The sequence below is a fragment of the Zalophus californianus genome, chromosome 16 (genome assembly GCF_009762305.2).
Source record: "Zalophus californianus isolate mZalCal1 chromosome 16, mZalCal1.pri.v2, whole genome shotgun sequence".
In the NCBI taxonomy this organism is placed as follows: domain Eukaryota; kingdom Metazoa; phylum Chordata; class Mammalia; order Carnivora; family Otariidae; genus Zalophus; species Zalophus californianus.
In genome coordinates, this window is record NC_045610.1 from 485,035 (window position 1) to 503,600 (window position 18,566).

The following is an 18,566-nucleotide window of genomic DNA, read 5'->3' on the forward strand; positions in this document are numbered from 1 at the left end:
GTGGGTACTAACTCTTGCAGCCTGAGCCCGAGGGGCAGGGAAGGGCGGCCTCGGGGACCCCGCTCAGTGTCGCTGCCCTGGCCTCTCCTCAGCCGCAGCTACGTCTTCTCCTCCCTGGCCACGTCGGCCGTGTCCTTCGCCACAGGGGCCCTGGGCATGTGGATCCCGTTGTACTTGCACCGCGCTCAGGTTGTGCAGAAGACAGCAGAGATGTGCAGCAACCCGCCGTGTGGGGCCAAGGACAGGTGGGGCCGGGCTGGGGGCCGGGGTGGCCAGGGGTGCTGTGCAGGAGCGCCGGCCCCTCCGCCCAGCCTGGCCCCGCACCGAGCCGTGCCCCACTGCCCTCTGTCCCCACAGCCTCATCTTCGGGGCCATCACCTGCTTTACCGGCTTTCTGGGTGTGGCCACGGGGGCAGGAGCCACGCGCTGGTGCCGCCTACGGACCCAGCGGGCCGACCCGCTGGTGTGTGCTGTGGGCATGCTGGGCTCTGCCATCTTCATCTGCCTCATTTTCGTGGCTGCCAAGAGTAGCATCGTGGGGGCCTATGTGAGTGCGGTGGAGGGTGCACGGGTGGGGGCTCGGCCTCTGGCAGAGGACGTGCAGTCTGGCTCGCAGGGCCCCTCGCCATGGGAGGCACCTGCCTGCCCGTTCCCGCTCTGTCCAGGGCCTGTCCAGGGCCCTGGGTGTCCTTCCGGGCCGCCGGCATGCCTTGAAGTCCCCCTGTATCCTACAAATTCCTGTGAGCCTGCGCGCTCGGCGCTGCAGACCCCGGGGAGGGGTGGGAGGCTTGTGTGGGGGGGTGCTCCCTGCCAACAGCCAGGTGGAGGGCTGCAATGGCTGTTCTGGTCTCTCCTGGACAGATCTGCATCTTTGTTGGGGAGACACTGCTCTTTTCTAACTGGGCCATCACCGCGGACATCCTCATGGTGAGGCGGCCAACCCAGGCTTCTGGACTCCTGGGGCAGCCTTGGAGGGGGTGGTGAAGGGGCGGGAGGCTGGCAGGGCCCGTGGGGGGTGGACAGCAGGCCGGGCAAGCTGGGGAGGCGGGCCTGGAGGCAGAACCCTGGGCAAGCAGAGGGACGGGGATGGGACTGGGTGGGGAGGGGGCTGTCTGCAGGCTCTGTGTGGCCAAGAGGCTGGCAGTGCCAGGCTGGCCTGAGGGGGTGCTGCCGGCTAGCTCCTCCCCTGGGTCTGAGCTCCCTGAGCCCTGCCTTCCCAGCCCAGCCCGGGTCCCAGGCGTGCCTGCCCAAGCGCCCGCGGCTGGGCCGGGCGGACAGAGGCCGTGTTCACGGGGCCAACAATGGGTGCCTGACCAGCCAGCCAGGGACAAAGGGCTGTCTGAGCTGTGGCAGGGGCTGTGTCCCTGGGAGGAACCGGGAGGGGGTGTGGCCCGGACAACTCGCAGCACGCAGTCTGAGGGGCGAGGTGCCTGTAGCTCCTGTTCTGAGGGGCCCCCCCGGTCAGGGCCAGGAGGGGATGGGAGAAGGGAGCGTGGGGCCTGCGGTGGGGTGTCTGGGAGCCACTAGGCGGGCCTCCCCGGCAGGGCGGCAGCGGGGGGAGTGTCCCTTGGGGTTTGGGGCCACATATGGGGCAGCCCAGGAGATCAGAGTCGGCCTGGTGCTGGGGGTCCTGCCGGCTCTCCTCTTCCAGGAAGCCTGCCCTGCTTCACCTGAGCTCCCCTGCACGTCTGCTTCACTGGGGGCCAGGCTTCTGTCCGTGGGTGGAGGTGGGGGGTCTGACTCAGCCGCACGGGGAGCCAGGCCGGTGGTGGGGGCCGAGAGTGAAGGAGGAAGTTAGTCTGTGGCGCCGGCGGGACCCCCATGCCTGCCTCTGGGGTCCCAGGGAAATCATGTCCCATTTTATTAAGTGTCACAGCCACATGACTAATCACTGCTGGAAATGGGCCACGCAGTCCCATCGGACCAGCCGCCCTTCCCCCCAGCCCTGGAATGAGGGGCCCCGTGGGCCGGCCACCCACCCCGCTGCTCCGAGGCCTCGGAGGGCCTGCCTGGCCTGGGAGGCTCCCGGCTCGGGGGGCTGGGGGCACCCGGGGGTCGGAGCGGAGGCCGTCCGGGCGGGCCAGCCTGGGCCTTGCCGCGTCCTTGTGGAGGGGGACCGGCGTGGTCTTCAGGTCTTGTGGGTTCTGGTGCTAGCGCTGCCGCAGCCATCTGTGTGCCGGGCCCCAGTTTCCTGCCACCCCTGCCACAAGCCCAGGGCAGAACCTCAAGCAGCCAGGGTGGGGAGGCCCGGGGGAGTCCGGGGTGCGGGACCCTAGGAGTGTGGTGAGCCCAGAGATGAGGCCGGTGGCGGTGCCCTCTGACCTCTGACCTGCTGCCTCTCGCACAGTACGTAGTGATCCCCACGAGACGAGCCACGGCCGTCGCCCTGCAGAGCTTCACCTCCCACCTGCTGGGGGACGCCGGGAGCCCCTACCTCATCGGCTTTGTGAGTACAGGTGCGGCCAGGTGGGAGCGGCTTCGGGAGGCGCCCCCTGACACGCTCCCACCCCCACAGATCTCGGACCTGATCCGCCAGAGCACCAAGGACTCCCCGCTTTGGGAGTTCCTGAGCCTGGGCTACGCGCTCATGCTCTGCCCCTTCGTGGTGGTCCTGGGCGGCATGTTCTTCCTGGCCACGGCCCTCTTCTTCCTCGGCGACCGCGCCAAGGCTGAGCAGCAGTGAGTGGGCCGGGGCGGGCCTGCTGGCGGGGTTGGACACCTGGTGGTGGGGGGCACGCGGGGTCCCCCGGCGTGCAGACGCGCTGGTGGGGGATGGGCTTCCAGAGCGGGAGCTGCGCGGTGCCCGGCATCCTCCTCCGGTTTTCTGACTTCTTTCTCCTCTCCTCTTCGCTCCTGTCTCTCCTCTCCCCACCCCTGGGCTCTCCCACCTTCCCCTGGGGCTGACGAGGTCCCTGCCCGGCACGTCCGGCCAGCCGGCCCCCGAGATGCGATGTGCCAGAGCAGTGCCCGGGCCCGGCCGCCGCTGATCCGCCACCTTGACCCCCGCCCGTCTCTCCCCCAGGGTGAACCAGCTGGTGATGCCGCCCGCATCCATCAAAGTCTGAGGCCGTGAGTGCAGGCGGGCGGGCGCAGCGGCTCCTGGCAGGAGGGGCGGGGTCAGGGCTGCACCTTGGGGGGGTCCTGGGGAATGTTCTGGAAGCAGGAGCAGCTTCTGGGGCACCTCCTACCAAACCTAGGCTTGGCCCTCTTCCTCCTGAAGTGGCCTGCGCTGGCTTGCTGGGTCATGGGGGCGGGCAGGCTCCCCCTTCCTTCCTCAGAAGGGCTGGGGGCAGGGGGCAGGGCTGGGCCCTACCCCATCTGGGACACTGTCCTCCCGAGCCCTCCAAGAAGCCCGCCAGGCCCCGAAGCTGACCTTCCTCTGGGCCTGGCCTCCAGGGGCCGCACTTCCCAGCAGTTCAGGATTCAAGGTCACTGCCCCCTCATCCCCTCGACGCCCAGAGGAAGGCTTGTTTTTTCAAACAGCAGGAAGACGATGGGGAGTGTGGGGTCTGGGCTGACTCCTCCCAAAGCCCCCCCGTGACCTGGCCCCTCTTTCTAGGTGTCTCTGGGACAGCGAAGAGCCCTCACTGTCACCCTACTTGGGGGGCGTGCCACGGCACCCCGGCCCTGCTGGGCCACCTCAAAGCTTTCTGTGGGACCCGAGGCTGGCCACCCACCCTCTCTGGTCTGTGGCTGTGGAGTGGCCGTGGCTCCAAGAGGCCGTGTCCCCAACTAGCACAGAAGGCTGTGTGTGGGGGAGCCGTGCGGCTGGACAGACTCCCAGCCCCAGGGCCGGGCTGCAGACCCCCTGGGGCCCGGGACGAAGACGGCCCCCACCGGGCGTGTGGGGAGAACCTGGCCTGTCCCCGCCTTATGGGGTCCCGGGCAAGCCTCTGCCCTCCCCAGACCGCGGAGCGAGGCGGCTGGACTTCCCTGCATGGCAGCTTTGAAGACGCGGGGCTCCCGGACTGCGGAGAGAAGGCGGTCCAGCCTCAGGGCGGCACCTCCGGCTCGGGGACGGACTCCGGGCAGAGCCTGGCTGGTTCCCTCCAGAGGACACGGGCCTCGGCTGCCCGGCTGGCTCTCTGCCCACAGGTCCTCCCCGGTGGGGCCATCCACCAGGGGGCTGGCATCTCCAGGGGTGAAGGCCCTGGCGCATCTGCACCCCACCTACGTCCCCCAGGCCTGAGCCCCGCGGCCACCCGCCTCCCCTCTCCCACGCCGGCATCCTGGCACAGACTCCTGCCCCCAGACTGGGCCCTTCCAGGGGCAGGACCCAGGGGACTATTCCCAGAACCTGCACGGCAGCAGCCAGGGTTCTGGCTGCAGAGGACGCAGCCACCCTGCGAGGCTTCCTGTCCCTGGCTGGGGCCGGGAGGTCGAGGCCCGCCCCACACGCAGGCCGCCCGCCGTCTGCACTCCCCCTCTCCCCGCTCCCTGCCCGGCTGCTGGAACCCAGGTGGCCGCAGGAGCCCCCGCAAGCCGCCTGGCCCATGCCGAGCAGCTAGTGCGGCTTCAGCGTGCGCAGGCTCTGGGGCACCTACCGGGTGGGACCCCCAGCGACGTTTTCTTGTTGTGCAAGAACCAGGTCCAAGTGTTGCCTGTTCTTCCTTCCGGAAGCCAAGCCGCTCCTTTATTTTTTAGAGCTGCTGACTGTGAATCTCAGAGTCTTAAGAGAGAAGCCAAATATATTCCTCTTGTAAATGAAGGAATAAACCTATTTAAATCACGCCGCGCTGGCTCCCAGGGCAGGGCAGCCTGGGGTGGGGACACGAGGGGCCCTGCGGACACGCTCCCTCCGGTGCCGGACGCTGGTACTTCGTGCAGCGTAAACCCGGCGGGGGGGGGAGGGGGCGGCTCAGGGCTTCCTGGCCTTCTTGAGCGACGCTTTCTTTCTCTTAGCCCCGCTCTGGAGGAGGTTGGGGCTCCTGCTGACCAAAGACAGCCTGGCCTTCTTCCGCGGCAGCGCGGACTGGGGCGTCTTGCCAGACACCCCCTTCTCCGGCAGATCCTTCTGAGGCTGCTTTTTGCCGGCAGGTGCCGCGGGGGACACGGGCGTGGCTCCGTGCACCTGGGACAGCCTCCGCTTTTTCTTCTGCAGCTTTGGGGTCGTGGCAGGAGTGCCAGGGCTGGTGCTGGTGGCGTCTGGGGCCGGCCTCTTGACAGCAGGTGTCGCCTGGGCCTGGGCTGGCCCTTGGGCCTTCCTCTTCTTCCTCCTCTTCTTGCTGGGAGGCTGGTCCCCCCCGGAGGCAGCGGGCTTGGACTCCTCCTCAGGCGCGGCACCCTCTGACTTGCGCTTCTTGCGCTTCTTGGTCTCTGGCAAAAACCCCTTTTTCTTCCTCTTCGTGCTAACGGGGCTGTGTGTGACGCTGGGGACTTGCTTGGTGTCCTTCTTCTCTGCCTTGGGGCGCCTAGGAGACCGCGTGCCAAGTAAGGGAACATCCAGCGGGGACGGGAGTGACCACCCCCGCGCTCCCACGGGACCCCGAGGCACCCACGTCAGAGCGCACGCAGCATGAGAGCATCCCCAGCCCCTCCCAGGACCTACTGGACTCCGAGGGCCTTCATGGCCTGCCAGTAGAGGTCGCAGAGGCGGCTGGAGCCGGCCGCGCGGTCCCCCTGCGGCAGCTTCTGCTGCTGGCTCTGCAGCACTGCCAGCACGGCGGTCAGGTCCACGGTCAGCTTCTGCGGGCAGGGGACACGGTGGCTGCAGCAGTGATCAGACGCGGGAGGCACTCCTGGCTCTGGGTCCCCCGTCCTCCCAACCTCGCTGCCTCTCCTGCCTCACCTCGGAGGGAAGAGCCCCCCCATGCCACGGTTGCTCCCGCCGCCCACAGGCACAAGGCCTGACCCCTTGCTCTCCACTCAGGCCTCCCTCTGCTGCAAGCTCACCTTCCTGCTGCGCCCGCCTACCGCGCACTGAATGGGTTAATTCTGAAACCCACTGGCCTCCAGAACACCCCCCCTCCTCCTGGCTCTTCTTGGCCTCTCTGGGGGCTACTCCCTGGGCGTGCCTGTGGCTCATGTGGCCTTGGCCCAGACCTCTCTTCCCCGTGGCGCCCTGCACGTGAGCTCCAACCACCGTCCTCGCTAAGGACTGGCAGGCCTTCCCTCCTGGACTGGACTGGGAACCGCCGCCCCAGCTGCCTCACGGCCCACGAGCATCTCCCTCCACATGCCCAGCACCCCTTGGGCCTAGACACCTGCCTGCCAGGCCCTTGCCGGTGTCCTCCCATGGGGCGGGCTCACCCTCAACCCTGCCCACGCTCCCTGCTCGCCCACCCGCCTCCTGGCCCGTGCAGGGACAGTCTCCCACCTCCTGATGGACAGTCCTGAAGAGAGTGTTGAGCAGCCCCAAGGAGGATAGTTCTTTCTGCTGCTCCGACTTGGTCTGTGCCTCACCCAGCGTCCGCAGGTTCTAGGGGGAGACGCCCACTCAACACCAAAGCCCCGAGAAAGGGAACGCCCCTGGGGGGCAGCCCAGACCCAGCTGAGGCCCAGGGTGCCAGAGACCCACTCTGGATGGGAATGTGGGCAGGGACCCCATGGTCCTTACCTCCACGACCTGTGCCAAGACCTGGCTGACCAGCTGCTCCCACTCGGGATCCTCAAAGCACACCCGCAGCTCCCGCGTGGGCAAGGTCTTCTGGAGCAGCATGCAGGCTTGGGCCTGGGGGGCCATGGGGGCCTCAGTGCACAGGCCCGGAGCTCGGGGAGCCACAGGCAGCCCCCACGGGCCCTGAGCTCCTGCTCCAGGTCCCACAGCCTGTCACGGCAGCTCTGGGCGCAGCCACCGCCTGGGCCCTCTCCTCAGGCAGGAGCAGTGGGGACAGTGCCCGGCCGCTCACCAGCTCAGTGCCACCCTCCCGCAGCCTCACAAGCCCCCATCCCACCGACCCAGGCCTGCCCGTCAGCCCGGCCCCAGGGGACAGCCAGGTCCGAGAGTGCACGTTAAGGCGCTCGTGCTTCAAGCCACCTGGGGGGGGCTGGGCGCAAAGCTTCCCCTCCCGACAGTGACCCTGTGCCGACGGCAGGGCAGCGGCCGGCCAGGTCAAAAGGGCAGGGGTGGGTCCACCCTCGCAGGGTCCCTCCCGGGCCTCCCAAACACCCCGCCCAAGGCGAGCCACGCGGGTAATTCTGACAGGCCCAGGGCTGGGATCCGGGAAGTCCCTACCTGATGGCGGGGCCGTGCCTGGCCCGTCACGTGCTGGATCACGACGGGGAGCAGGCTCTTACAGAGCGCCTACGGAAGGAATGCCGGGGCCGTGAGCTGGGCGCTGGGCCCAGCAGGGGCCCCGGGAAGGACCGGCCCCCACACCCACCGGGTGCCGGGAGAAGAGGCTGAGGAACATGGGGATGGTGAGTGGACTGTTGCGCCTGGTCAGGAAGGAGATCAGCGCCGAGGAGTAGATCGGGGTCACGAGGCTCAGATCCAAGCAGCCGGTGGCCTGCGCCAGGGGAGAGTGCGCCCGTGTGATGCCGGGCCGAGCGCGGGGCAGGGCCGTCCACAGAGGGCTGAGCGCTGGGTCCCGGGAGCCACGGCCTCCACTCCCCCTCCGTGAGCGGGGCAGCTGGTCCCAGCGGCCGAGGCCTCCTGGGCCAGGGCCGGCTCACCTCTGGGCCCTTGGGCTTGGGGCCGGCTTTCTCCTTCTTCTGGGGCTGGCAGACCGAGGCGGCGGCACCGCCCTTCAGAACGCGGAGCAGATAGAGGGCCGCGTTGAAGTGGTACAGGGAGATGGAGGTGTCGGCCTGGCGGCTAGCCTGCTGCACCAGCCGCCCCACCTGCGCGTACAGAGACCCCACGCCGCGGCCCCCGTCGTGGCAGCACTGCCGGGACCGGCACAGGTGTCTGTGGGGCGAAGCGTGGTCACCACATGTCCCCCTTGTGCCCCTCGCCGAGCAGAGCCAGCGCGTCCCCAGTTCACGGGCAGGGAGACAGGGACCGGTCACGGTGGCAGGGGCAGGCCCAGGATGAGCCGGAGGAGAGACCAGCTCCGGGGCTAAGCCCGCCCCCCGGGCAAACCTGACTCCCATGGCACGGGGGCCTCCGGGCCCTAAGACTCGGGTCTGCGGTGCTCAGGGCACAAGAACTAGGTCACGCAACAACCTCAACCCCGGCAGGTGGTGGGGACGGCCCACCGAGCAAACGCAACCCGGGGCCGGCCAGGAGACAGGTCGGGGGCGTGCGCGGTCTGTTCTGCTCCACCAGCTCCTCCGTGACATGCGCTCGGCACCTCAAGACCCTGGGCCACATCCGCGCTCAGGAAGGCAGATCTGCACCCCCACATCCTCTTTCCTGCGGGGGCCCCCATCCCCAACAGCCCACCCCCTGCCTGTTCTTAAAGGCAGAGCTGCCCCCGCCAAAGCTCTCGCTGAGAACACCGCTGCGGTCTGGTCCCTGAGGCTCTGCTCCACCCGCGCCTAACCTGTGCCCATCGAGCCACAACCTTCTGCCCTCGCCCGTGGCCTCCGGCCCCGGGGAACGTGACGGCTCCCTGGTACCTCAAGACTGGCTCGGGTGCCCCCACACTCTGGGCTCCCGTCTCCCACCCAGCCCCTGCCACGGCCCCGGTCCCTAGGACCACACGTCTGGCAAGGAGCCCGGGCCGCGGTGCCAGGGAGGGCTGCCCGCCCCGGGGCAGCGGCCTGCACTGGCCGCGACACTCACGTGAAGATGCGGGCCGTCTTGTGCAGGAGGTCCTGCTCTTGCTTGGAGCTGCTGGTGCGCATGCTGCGCCGGATGATGTCCAGCAGGGGCTCCAAGAGCTCCAGGACCAGCGGGTTCTCCGGCTGCTTGGTCACCAGCACCTCGACCAGGTCCAGGACCTGGGATCGGGACGGGCAGGTCAGCGGGGGCGGGGGCCGTGCGCGGGGGCGGGGCGTGCGCGGGGGGCGGGGGCGGGGGGCGCGCGCGGGGGGCGGGGCGCGCGCGTGGGGGCGGGGGACGGCCAGCGTGCTGCGGGCAGCTCCCGCGCTCACCCGGATCTGGAAGTCTCGCCGCAGCACCTTCTCCTTCCGCAGCTTGTTCTTCTCGTCCTGCCGGGCCTGGATGCGTAGCTTCTGCTCGGCGAAGAGGCTAGCGAGGCTCTGGTCCAGGGCCATCATGGCCTCGTCCCCCAGCTCCTCGTCGTCATCCTCCCCGTCCACCGCGCCCTGACGGACACATGCCCGCTGAGCAGCTGGCCGCAGGCGCAGGCACAGGCTCTCCGGCCGCCCGCCGCTCACCAGCGCCTTCCCCGCCTGCAGCACGGCCATGAGCCGCTCCCGGAAGCCCTGGTCCACGTCGCCGTCCCGGTCCTCCTCGGCGCTGTCTTCCTCGTCACTGTCCTCCTCGCCGGCCGAGCGCCTCTCGTCCTCGCTGCCCGAGCTCTTGTCCTGCGGGGTCCCTTGTGTGATGCCTCCCGTCCCCTGCCCCCCCGTGCCCTCCCGCCCCGCCCTCCGGGCACGCACCTCCCCGCTGTCCAGCTGCTTCTCGGACTCGTCTGTGACCACCACACTGTCCTCGTCCGGGCTCTTGTCGGGGTTCAGCACCTGAACAAATTCCCCGACGGCTGACCCATCTGTTGCCGCAGACCCTCTCACCTCCCCTGACCGGGCCCTGACCGGTTCTGGCCAAAAGGCCCCCATCTCGGGGAGGAAAACGGAGCCTGGGGGAGAAGGGCACACCCTGGGGGATGGCCATGCACAGCACTGGCCAGCGAGGCTCCCACCTGCTCTGCAGCGCACGCTGACAAGGAGGGAACCCTGCTGTCGGGCAAGCCCTCTCCCAGACCCCGTTTCCTCACACGCCCCAACTTACGTCCAAAATCAGCTGCAGAGCACGTGGGGTCAGGTGGGCGCAGATGTGGCTAAAGACGCTCCGGGCCACCTGGCGCATCAGGTGGCTGGGCTGGGCCAGAAGAGCCAGCAGGATCTCCACCAGCACATCCACCCACGGCGGCTCCTGGGGGGCTGCAGGTGGGAGAGGCTGAGCCCAGAGTCCATGCTGGGCCTGGGGTGTACCCTGCCCTCCTGCCCCGGGGGCGATGACCCACTCGCAGCCTTGGAGCGGGTCCGGCGTGTCTTCTCCGCCAGGCTCTTCTTGATGCAGGTCTGGATGTCCCCCAGGAGGTCAGAGCTCTCTGCAGGGGACTGTGCAGGGCGAAGACAGATTCAGGCGCTGGCCCCGCTCCCAGTCCTGCCGAGTCCCCCCCCCCCCAATGCGGGAGGGAGCAGGACCCCAGGTACCCATGGCCTTTGTACCCAACGGGCCGCCTGGAGGAGCAGGGAGCCTGACAAGGCTAGATTTCCCCCCACGCTTACCGCAAGGTCACTACAAAGGCCTGGGACTCATCAACTGGAGCTAATTCCAATCCACTTCTGCCCCATTGCGCTGGGTGAGCCCCGACTGCAGCCACCACCCAGGGAGTCAGGGGAGCCTAAGACCGCCTGCGGGATCCCTCACAGCACAGCACGCGGCTTCCCCGTGGGGCCGGCACAGTGGAGTGCAGCCAGGCCATCTGTGCCCAGCACCCTTCATCCAGGGGGCCGCACACCCAGCTCACGGCAAGCTGAGAGCCCCACGGTGGGCAGGTGCTCAGTGCGTCCCACACCCACCGGTGCGTGCTGTCGTCAGAGGCCAACGCCGGGACCGGAAGGGGCACTGAGGCTCCTGCGTGTGCACACACACACATGCCGCACACGCAGACCGACACACACATGCACGCCGTACACACAGACCGATGCACACGCACAGAGGTCACACGCACACGCCGCACACAGATGTGCATGCACATAGACTAACACGCATGCTCACACAGTACACAGACCGATGCGCACGCACACAGACCAACACGCACGCGCACGCCATACACAGACCGATGCGCGCACACACAGATCAACACGCACACGCATGCCATAGAGTGATGCACACGCTGTACAGAGACCGATGTGCACACAATCAACACACACGCACAGACTGACACGCAGGCACACGCTGCACACAGACCGATGCGCATGCACACAGATCAACACACACGTACACGCCGCACACAGACCGATGCGCATGCCGCACACACAGATCGATGCTCACGCAGTACACACAGAGACCGATGCTCACTCAGACCAACACGCATGCACACGCCGCACACACACACACACACCTACAAACACACGCAGACAGACCAATACGCACACACAGACCGACACAGGCAGACACAGATGGACGTGTGAACACACACCACCAACGGACACACAAACACGTGCACACACACACACACAGAGACCAACACACGCACACGCCACACACACACACGTAACCGGTCCATAAGCCGGGCTCGGGGCGTCTGAAGTCTGGAAGCATAAGCTGTGACCATAGCCCAAGGGCCGGAAGGCGGCACCAGAGAGCGTAAGACCCTCCTGCAGCCCGAGGGGGAGGCATGCCTCCCACCCTGAGGGTCGAGAGTTGCTCTGAGCCCCAGATTCAGTCAGAGATTCTGGGACGAGAGACCAGCAGGGAGACATCTAGAGACACTGTCATCGGGCGTGGGAACATCGACACACGGGCCATGACCACAGGGTGCAAAGCCCCACGCTGGGGAACCACAAGGACACACATTAATCCCCACCTGCCACCGTGGCTACCGGTGGGTGAGGTTCAAGGAGGAGGTCAGGGCCTCGCTCCTCGTGGACAAGAGCACCTGCAAGCGCCCCAAGGGGCCACGTCTACCCAGAGCAGGCCCTCCTGGAAGGATGCACTTCCTCCTCCACACCCACCATCCCTGCTCGGGAAGGCAAGTCTGGGGGGGTCCTGCAGGACAGTGCGGTCAGCGCCGAGTGCCCGTCCCAGGCTGCAGCTGTGTGGCCTGGGCCAGGTTACTCTGCAGGGTGTTCCAATCACCCCAGCCGACAAATAGGAGGAAGCGCCTGCTGCTAAACCGTGGGGGTAAAAGACGCTGCCTGGGAAGCTCGGCACCCAACTAGGGCCCAGAAAGTGGATGCAGTGACTCTTCCTTGAGCTGTAATCCCACCAGGGCCCACTGCCTGGTCCCGACTCGCAGAGCCCCCAGGCCCCCAGGCTGCGGCCCCTACCCCTCCAGGCCACTGTACCTTGAACAGGTAGATGCCCACCAGGAAGAGCAGGTGCTGAAAGGCACTGGCCTTGGCCTTGGCCTCCGGGGAGCAGGCCTCCAGCTCCTTCAGCGTCTGCAGCATCCTGCGGTGACATGGGCATGCTCTCAGGTCACCGCTGCCCCCTGGACCCCAGAGTGCCCCTGCCCCCTGGAAACCCCACCCCCTCACCGGTCCCAGGCCTGGCGCTGCTGCGTGCTGAAGGGCGTCAGGGCGGTCACGTTGCGGCTGTGGTTCAACAGCAAGTCTGCAAACTGTACCAGGCGGTGGGTCCAGGGCTGCCCGTTCTGGGTCTGCTCCGGCACCTGTCTGAACTGGGTGCTGATGGTCTGCAGCAGGCTGGGGAAGGGCAGGGCCGGGGTCACAGGCCGGGGTGCGGACTCGGCCCCCTCCCAGCACGCCCACACCCGGACCCGCTGGAGCTCACTGGGCCTCTGCGCCCTCCCAGCTGAACACCGAGAAGGTGAGTGACCTCACCCCACCCTGCCCGCTCCGAGGCTGGCCCACCTGAAGAAGGCACCGCCGACCACCTCCCGGGTCCGACTCTCCAGGGGGAAGGAGAGCTGCTGCTCCGTCTCCGGAATCTGGGCCGTGGGTTTCTTCGTCTCAAAGAACGAGTGGAAGAAACAAAACCTGGGGAGGGCAGAAGAGACACGGATCAGCAGCCCTCTCCCAGGAGGGCATCGCCCAGGGCACAGCAACAGGTGGTGGCAGGACCACTTCCCAAGTCTGGAGCTCCAGCTGAACACGACTTGGCCCCAGCTGCAGAGAGAACTGGAACCTGCCCCTCAGAGGCAGGGCAGACGTGAGGCTGTCCCATCAAACCGTGCTGCGGCCTCTGCAAACACGGGCTGCCCCCCGCCTCCGCCCCCAGTACCACGGTGAGGGCCGAAGGGGCGCCTGGCCAGTGCCGGGGTCTGCGGCCCCCGCAGCTCTGGGCTTCCTGGGCCCTTTCCTTTCGTGGGCTCCCGGGGTTTTTCCCTAAACCACCTTTTGCCCAAGGGGTAAGCATGGCCTACTCCCCCTGGCAACCCGACCTCAAGGGTTCTGGCTCCAGGGAGACCAAACCAGGACTAGGTAAGAGGCCCAATGCCTTGGCCCCTACGGGGGGCTGGAGGCAGAGCCTCTCCCACCTGGCCACGTCCTCAATCACGTCGTCCTCGTTCTCCGCATGCAAGGCGTCCACGAGGCTGACCAGGCGAAGGATGACCCACTTCCGCAGCCGGAACACAGCTCGCTCAGGCCTGGCGGGTGGAAGCCAGGTTACTGGTAAACAGTACTGCTCTGCCCCACCTCGGAGACGGAAACTCCAAGATCTCCCACCCCAACCCCCAGCATGGGAACACACGAGGAAACTCAGGCCTTCCTGGAGAGCTGGGGCTCAGCTCTGGCCTCCCCTCCCCTCCCCTCCCAGGGGCCGCCGCTCCCCTGGGAACAAGAGCCCAGCTCCTCGAGCTCTGCACGCCCATTCACCCGTGCAGCGAAGCATCCTGGGCTTTCTTCTGGTTGCTGGTGCTGAAGTCCACCAGGGAGTCCAGGTCGGGCCGGAGAAACATGTTCCGTAGCCAGGCCACATAGCCCTTCAGGGCGCAGGGATTCAGGGACCGCACGACCCTCCAGAACGTGGGCAGGACAGGGAGGCCCTGGTTGGTGATGCAGGTGAAGGCCACCACCACGGCCAACTGCCGCTCGGGGTCATCCCGGCAGCCTTCCAGGAAGGCACCCACGTACTCGTTCATCTCCGGAGCAAACTTGAACTGGTTTGGGAGCTGAGAGAGGCCAACACCGGGGTTACCAGCCAAGGGGGTCCAATGGCCCCTCCAGCCTCCTCCCCAACAGGTGAGACTGAGGCGTGGCAAAGCCCCCTGCCTCGTCCACAGCCAGGCCGGGCCCCTCCCCCAGCCTTCCACTGGGCATCATGGTGGGCTACCATCCATCCACTCCCACGCCAGGACAGGCTGGGTTCCAGGCTCAGGGAGAGTCCAGGCTGGGCCATCAGCCCCCTTGACCGGCTCCTAGCTGTGTCACCGTGGGGCTCAACACCGAACACTTCCCAGGGGTGCACTGCGTGCCACGCACCACACCACGTGGCTTTGTGTGGCAGCAGGTTTCATCTTCATGACAACCTTTCACCCTGGACCCCCTTCTGTGATCTTACAGATGGAAAAAACATGGCAAAAAAAAACCGGCCACTAACTTTTCAGGGCCACAGGGTTCCAAGTGGTGCCTCTGGGACATGGAGCTGTCCGCATGGCCGCCCCGCCCCCACTCCACCCAGAACACCCACACCCAGAAGCCCGCTGTGAGCGCTCCAGGGGCTCTGACCCTGTCATCTTCACAGAACCTCTGACGAAGACGCCGGTCTCACAGAAGAGAGGCAGGCCAGGGGCCGGGGGGGCAGCCTGGCTCCCAACCCTAACTCCTAACCAGCACCTGATTCTCCTGTCCAGTGCATGGGGCCACGCATGGGGCTCAGCGGCCACAGACCAGGACGACTGCTCACCAGAACACACCAGCTGGGACTGGGGGAGGTCTGGGCGGGCCGCTGGCCATACACGCCTCTGCTGAGGGGCCTGAGGCCAGAAGAACCGACCCTGCCAAACTCCACTCGGAGGGGCAGGGTGGGGGGACCCAGAGAGAAGGGACACCCAGTTCCCCAGCAGGACCACCGAGGTAGGAAGACCCGGGATGCTGGAGCCAAGAGCAAGCCTCTTCTCAAGAAGCTGGCTGACCCGAGAGATAGCCTGTCCCTCCTGGCAGTGCTGGGGGGGGGGGGGGGGGCGGTACCCACCTTAGCGGTGACGGTGTGCTCCCCAAAGTGCCGGATCAGGTCCCCCTGCATCACCAGGGCCAGCTGCTCCTTGGACAGCAGGGGCAGCGCCGCGCCCAGCAGGCGGAAGCACAGGTAGCTGAGGGGTGCATGGCAGAGCCTGGTCAGAGGCCTGGCCACGCTGGGTGGGCTCGGGGCCCGAGCCCGCCCCACCACCAAGCCGGGGAGGGGGTGCAGAGGACCAGGGCCCCGCGCACCTGGCGGGCCAGAACTGCTTCTTCAACAGCCCCTGCTCCACAACTTCCTTCCAGAACCGGGCGAACCTGTCCTCCTGCAGCGACAGGCGGAGCAGGTCCAGGGCCACGGCGGGCAGCTTGCGCTCCTTCTTCACAGAAGAAGCTGCTGTCTTCAGGACACTCACCAGTCTGGGGGGGCGGGTAGGGGACTCAGGGGGCGTGGGCCAACCAGACAACAGGGTCCCCGAGGGAGCCCAGCCTCCCACCTCCCTCACACCTGGGGATGTTCTCATCTGAGAACAGGTTGACTGGTCCCATCAGCTCCTTGAGCTTCTCCGGCACCTTCTGCTGGGCCAAGAGGAAGAGCTCCAGGTGCTCAGGGGAGCCCAGCACTGAATTCAAGTCCGCCTTGAGGACTTTCGGCAGGATCGCCTGCAACGTGGCTTCTGGAACCTGGGGTGGGGACACAGGTTCGGGGAGGGTCGCTCCCTCCCAGCATCCTGTGCCACTTCCCCCGTGAAGTGAGCCCTATGGGCCCTGTTCCACCTGCAAGGCTTCTGTGAGGCCCCGACACAGTGCCAGTCCGAGGCGGGACAGCCACCATCCACCCTGCTAGGCACCAGAATCATGAGAGGGTGTTTGTTAAAAACCTCACCCCGCCTCCAGTCCTGGGAATGTGGGTTTTTAATAACTATCCCACTGATGCTAATTAGCTACCCTTTTAATTATTCTTTTGGTTTTTTTCAGGACTAGTTCATTCTCTTTTTTTAAGATTTGTTAGAGAGAGCAAGAAAGAGTGAGCACGAGCAGAGGGAGGAATAGAGGAAGAGGGAGAAGCAGGCTCCCCACTGAGCAGGAAGCCAGACGTGCGGCTCCATCCCAGGACCCTGAGCCGAAGGCAGATGCTTAACCACCTTAGCCACCCAGGCGCCCGAAGGGACTAGCTCATTTCTTATACAAGGTGCCCCAAGTGGAGAGCTGGGATTTGAATTCAGGTCCTTGCCTCTTCCTCAAGAGCAAAGGGTTCTAGGTACTGGCCGACCTCCATTTCCCAAGTAGGGCAGTGGGGCCCTGGGGGGTCAGCTCTGTCCAAAACAACAATGGCAAATGTGTTTAACATGCTTGCCACATGACAGGTGCTATTCTAGAGCCGTGCCGTCCAACATGGCAGCCACCGAGCTCTCGGAATGCCCTAATCTGAGGGGAGGTGGGCCCTAAATACAAAATACGCACTGGAGTCTAGTGACTTGATGAGAGCTGAACATAAAAAAACGTCTGCAAACTTTTACACCGATTGTGCGTTGAAACTTTACTTCAAACGCGTTAGACTAGATACCTTCCTACAGAATGATGCTACTCTAGAGCATTTATGTCTCCCCTGCTCTCTCAGCATTTCTACCCGAGGGCCCACGCTGCTAAGCCTCTACCTCAGAGAGGATGTCCACCAGGGCCTTCTGGGGCTGTTCCTGCAAGTGGTTGTAGTGCTGGGCCAGGGTCTGCAGCAGCTTTATTGACTTCATCAGTGCCTCTGAGTCCTGGTGCCCACAGAGGGAAGAAGATTCTGAGCAGGGCATGCCACTGTCCCCCCACGCCCAAGCCCGGCCTCACACCCCGACTCCAAAGCTCTTACCTTCACTAGCCTGCCTGACTGAAAGAGGGCCAGAACTCCAAACAGGTTTGCAAAAAGAGCAGGTCTCATCATTGCCTAGAAAAGAATTTCAGGCATCACTGAAAAGGGCCCAAGGAACCCCACCCTGGGGCTGCCAATCTCCCTGAGGCCACTAACTCTCACCTTCTTAACTTTCTGCAGGTCATGCTTCTCTTGTATTTGCTGCAAGACGCTGCACAAGGGGATGTCTTCGAAAGACTGTAACAGCTGCCAGGGGTTTGGAGCAGGAGGGTGAGCGGGGTCCAGTGAGGGGAGGTCCAGCCCCACCCAGCAGACCCCCACCTCCTCCCAAGTCTCCCATCAACTTCTGCCCAGAGGCCCTGGGTGCCTCTGAAACTGCCCCCTCCCCCCCACGAACAGTGCTGGTGTGGGAACACTGCTGCTCAGAGGGAGCTCAATCTTGCCTCCCTAACTCAGGCCCACTCAGGCTTCAGAAAGTACCTCCTTTGGCTGAGACTCCCGCTCTATCTGCACGGCCTGCCTTGGGCTGCCCCCAAGGAGGTTCTCAAGGGGCCGGGTCTTGAATGCCCTCCCAGCTGCCCACGTGCCTCAGGGGCAGCCTATAACCAGCTGAGTGCCCCTGGAGGGGACAGCGCCCTGAACCTTGCAAAGGCAAGGTAAGCCACCCCGGAGCTCCCTATGCCCAGTAAATGTACCACGGAGGCTGGTCGACCCACGTGCCCAAAAGAAAACCTCCGCACCCTCCTAGCGCACCTGCTTCTCTGTACACAGGCCTTGCTCGGACACCTTCGCACCCCCACGTGGGGACGCCGAGCCTCAGCTCAGAAGCCACCTCAACGAGCGCCCGGACCACTGCCCCCGCTCGCAGCTGAGACGTCCGCCCTCCCCACTCCCCACCGCTCTGAGCAGCCCGGCCCGGCCGCTTCCAGGAGCCGCCGCCTCACCTGCGCCAGGGCCAGACTGTAGCAGGGCCGGGCGGTTTCTCGCCCGACCCCGAGCCCGGTGATCAGGCGCTTCAGGGCGTACTTCATCTCGGATCCCTGCCGAACCAAGCGCGGCGAGCAGTGAGAACGGCCGTCCCGCACGCGCCCACCCGGGCCTCCCGGGCCGCGACCGCCCGTCCCGAGCCCCAGCCCCCCGGGCCGCCGCCGCTCCTCGGCCGGAGGCACGGGGCCCCCGGCCCCTGCCCGGCCACCGCACCTGGGGCCTCGCGCGCAGGTACTCCAGCAGCTTCTCCGTGGCGCCCAGCCGCGTCTCCTGCTCCGGCTTCGCGATGTCCCAGAAGAAGTCCAGGAACTCGCGGCTCTGCTTCAGCAGGCCCTCACGGTCGGCGGGCTGGGGGCCGCTCCTGGCCGCGCCCCCGGGGGACACAGACTCAGCCAGGCCCCGACTCTCCATCTCCGCCATGCTCCGCGAACACGTGGGCTCTGAAGACAGCCTCTTCCGGGTCAGGTCGCGGCGCGTGCGCGCTGGGTAGGCCGCGGGGGCGGGGCCTTGCCGAGCAGGGGGCGGAGCATAGCCGCCTGGGGGCGGGGTCTGGTGTGGGGCCAGCCCCGCCCTGGTGCTTTTACGGGGCGGGGGGGGGGGTTATTACTTTTTTTTTTAAAGATTTTATTTATTTATTTGAGAGAGAATGAGAGATAGAGAGCACGAGAGGGAAGAGGGTCAGAGGGAGAAGCAGACTCCCCGCTCAGCAGGGAGCCCGATGAGGGACTCGATCCCGGGACTCCAGGATCATGACCTGAGCCGAAGGCAGTCGCTTAACCAACTGAGCCACCCAGGCGCCCGGGTTATTACTTTTTAAAAAGATTTTATTTATTTA

The 18,566-nt window shown here is 66.0% G+C and overlaps 2 protein-coding genes and 1 long non-coding RNA gene across 6 annotated transcripts in view; 2 read left to right on the plus strand and 1 right to left on the minus strand.

The window, feature by feature from the left end:
• SPNS2 (sphingolipid transporter 2) overlaps positions 1-3,698 on the plus strand; it is a 29,265-nt gene extending 25,567 nt beyond the window's left edge. For 2 of the 4 annotated variants that reach the window (XR_003525272.1, XR_003525270.1), the window contains 7 exons: positions 93-245; positions 358-547; positions 862-927; positions 2,348-2,446; positions 2,516-2,679; positions 2,909-3,069; positions 3,560-3,661. Coding sequence is in view for 1 of the 4 variants with exons in the window: in XM_027625708.1 (XP_027481509.1) it covers positions 93-245; positions 358-547; positions 862-927; positions 2,348-2,446; positions 2,516-2,679; positions 3,023-3,065 (715 nt within the window). In the remaining 3 variants the exon portion in view is untranslated. Of the gene's footprint in view, positions 1-92; positions 246-357; positions 548-861; positions 928-2,347; positions 2,447-2,515; positions 2,680-2,908; positions 3,070-3,559 lie in introns of all 4 variants that reach the window. The other 2 variants (XR_003525271.1, XM_027625708.1) reach the window with 2 other exon arrangements.
• Positions 3,699-3,957: 259 nt separating this feature from the next.
• Positions 3,958-18,184, minus strand: MYBBP1A (MYB binding protein 1a). The gene is made up of 26 exons (XM_027625707.2): positions 17,945-18,184; positions 17,689-17,784; positions 16,907-16,990; positions 16,745-16,819; positions 16,542-16,649; positions 15,392-15,567; positions 15,136-15,303; positions 14,900-15,017; positions 13,582-13,877; positions 13,242-13,352; positions 12,616-12,741; positions 12,280-12,447; positions 12,088-12,193; positions 10,035-10,131; positions 9,800-9,951; positions 9,451-9,531; positions 9,226-9,375; positions 8,980-9,153; positions 8,669-8,826; positions 7,615-7,849; positions 7,323-7,448; positions 7,175-7,243; positions 6,557-6,670; positions 6,317-6,418; positions 5,549-5,685; positions 3,958-5,411 (listed from the first exon to the last, which is right to left on the minus strand). Exons 1-26 carry the CDS (start codon positions 18,149-18,151, stop codon positions 4,859-4,861), a joined length of 3,987 nt encoding a protein of 1,328 aa, XP_027481508.1. The 5' UTR covers positions 18,152-18,184; the 3' UTR covers positions 3,958-4,858.
• LOC113939509 lies at positions 16,922-17,678 on the plus strand. Its single transcript, XR_003525274.1, has 3 exons — positions 16,922-17,014; positions 17,201-17,400; positions 17,516-17,678. It is a non-coding gene; the product is annotated as an uncharacterized LOC113939509 (long non-coding RNA).
• Positions 18,185-18,566: the final 382 nt, after the last annotated feature.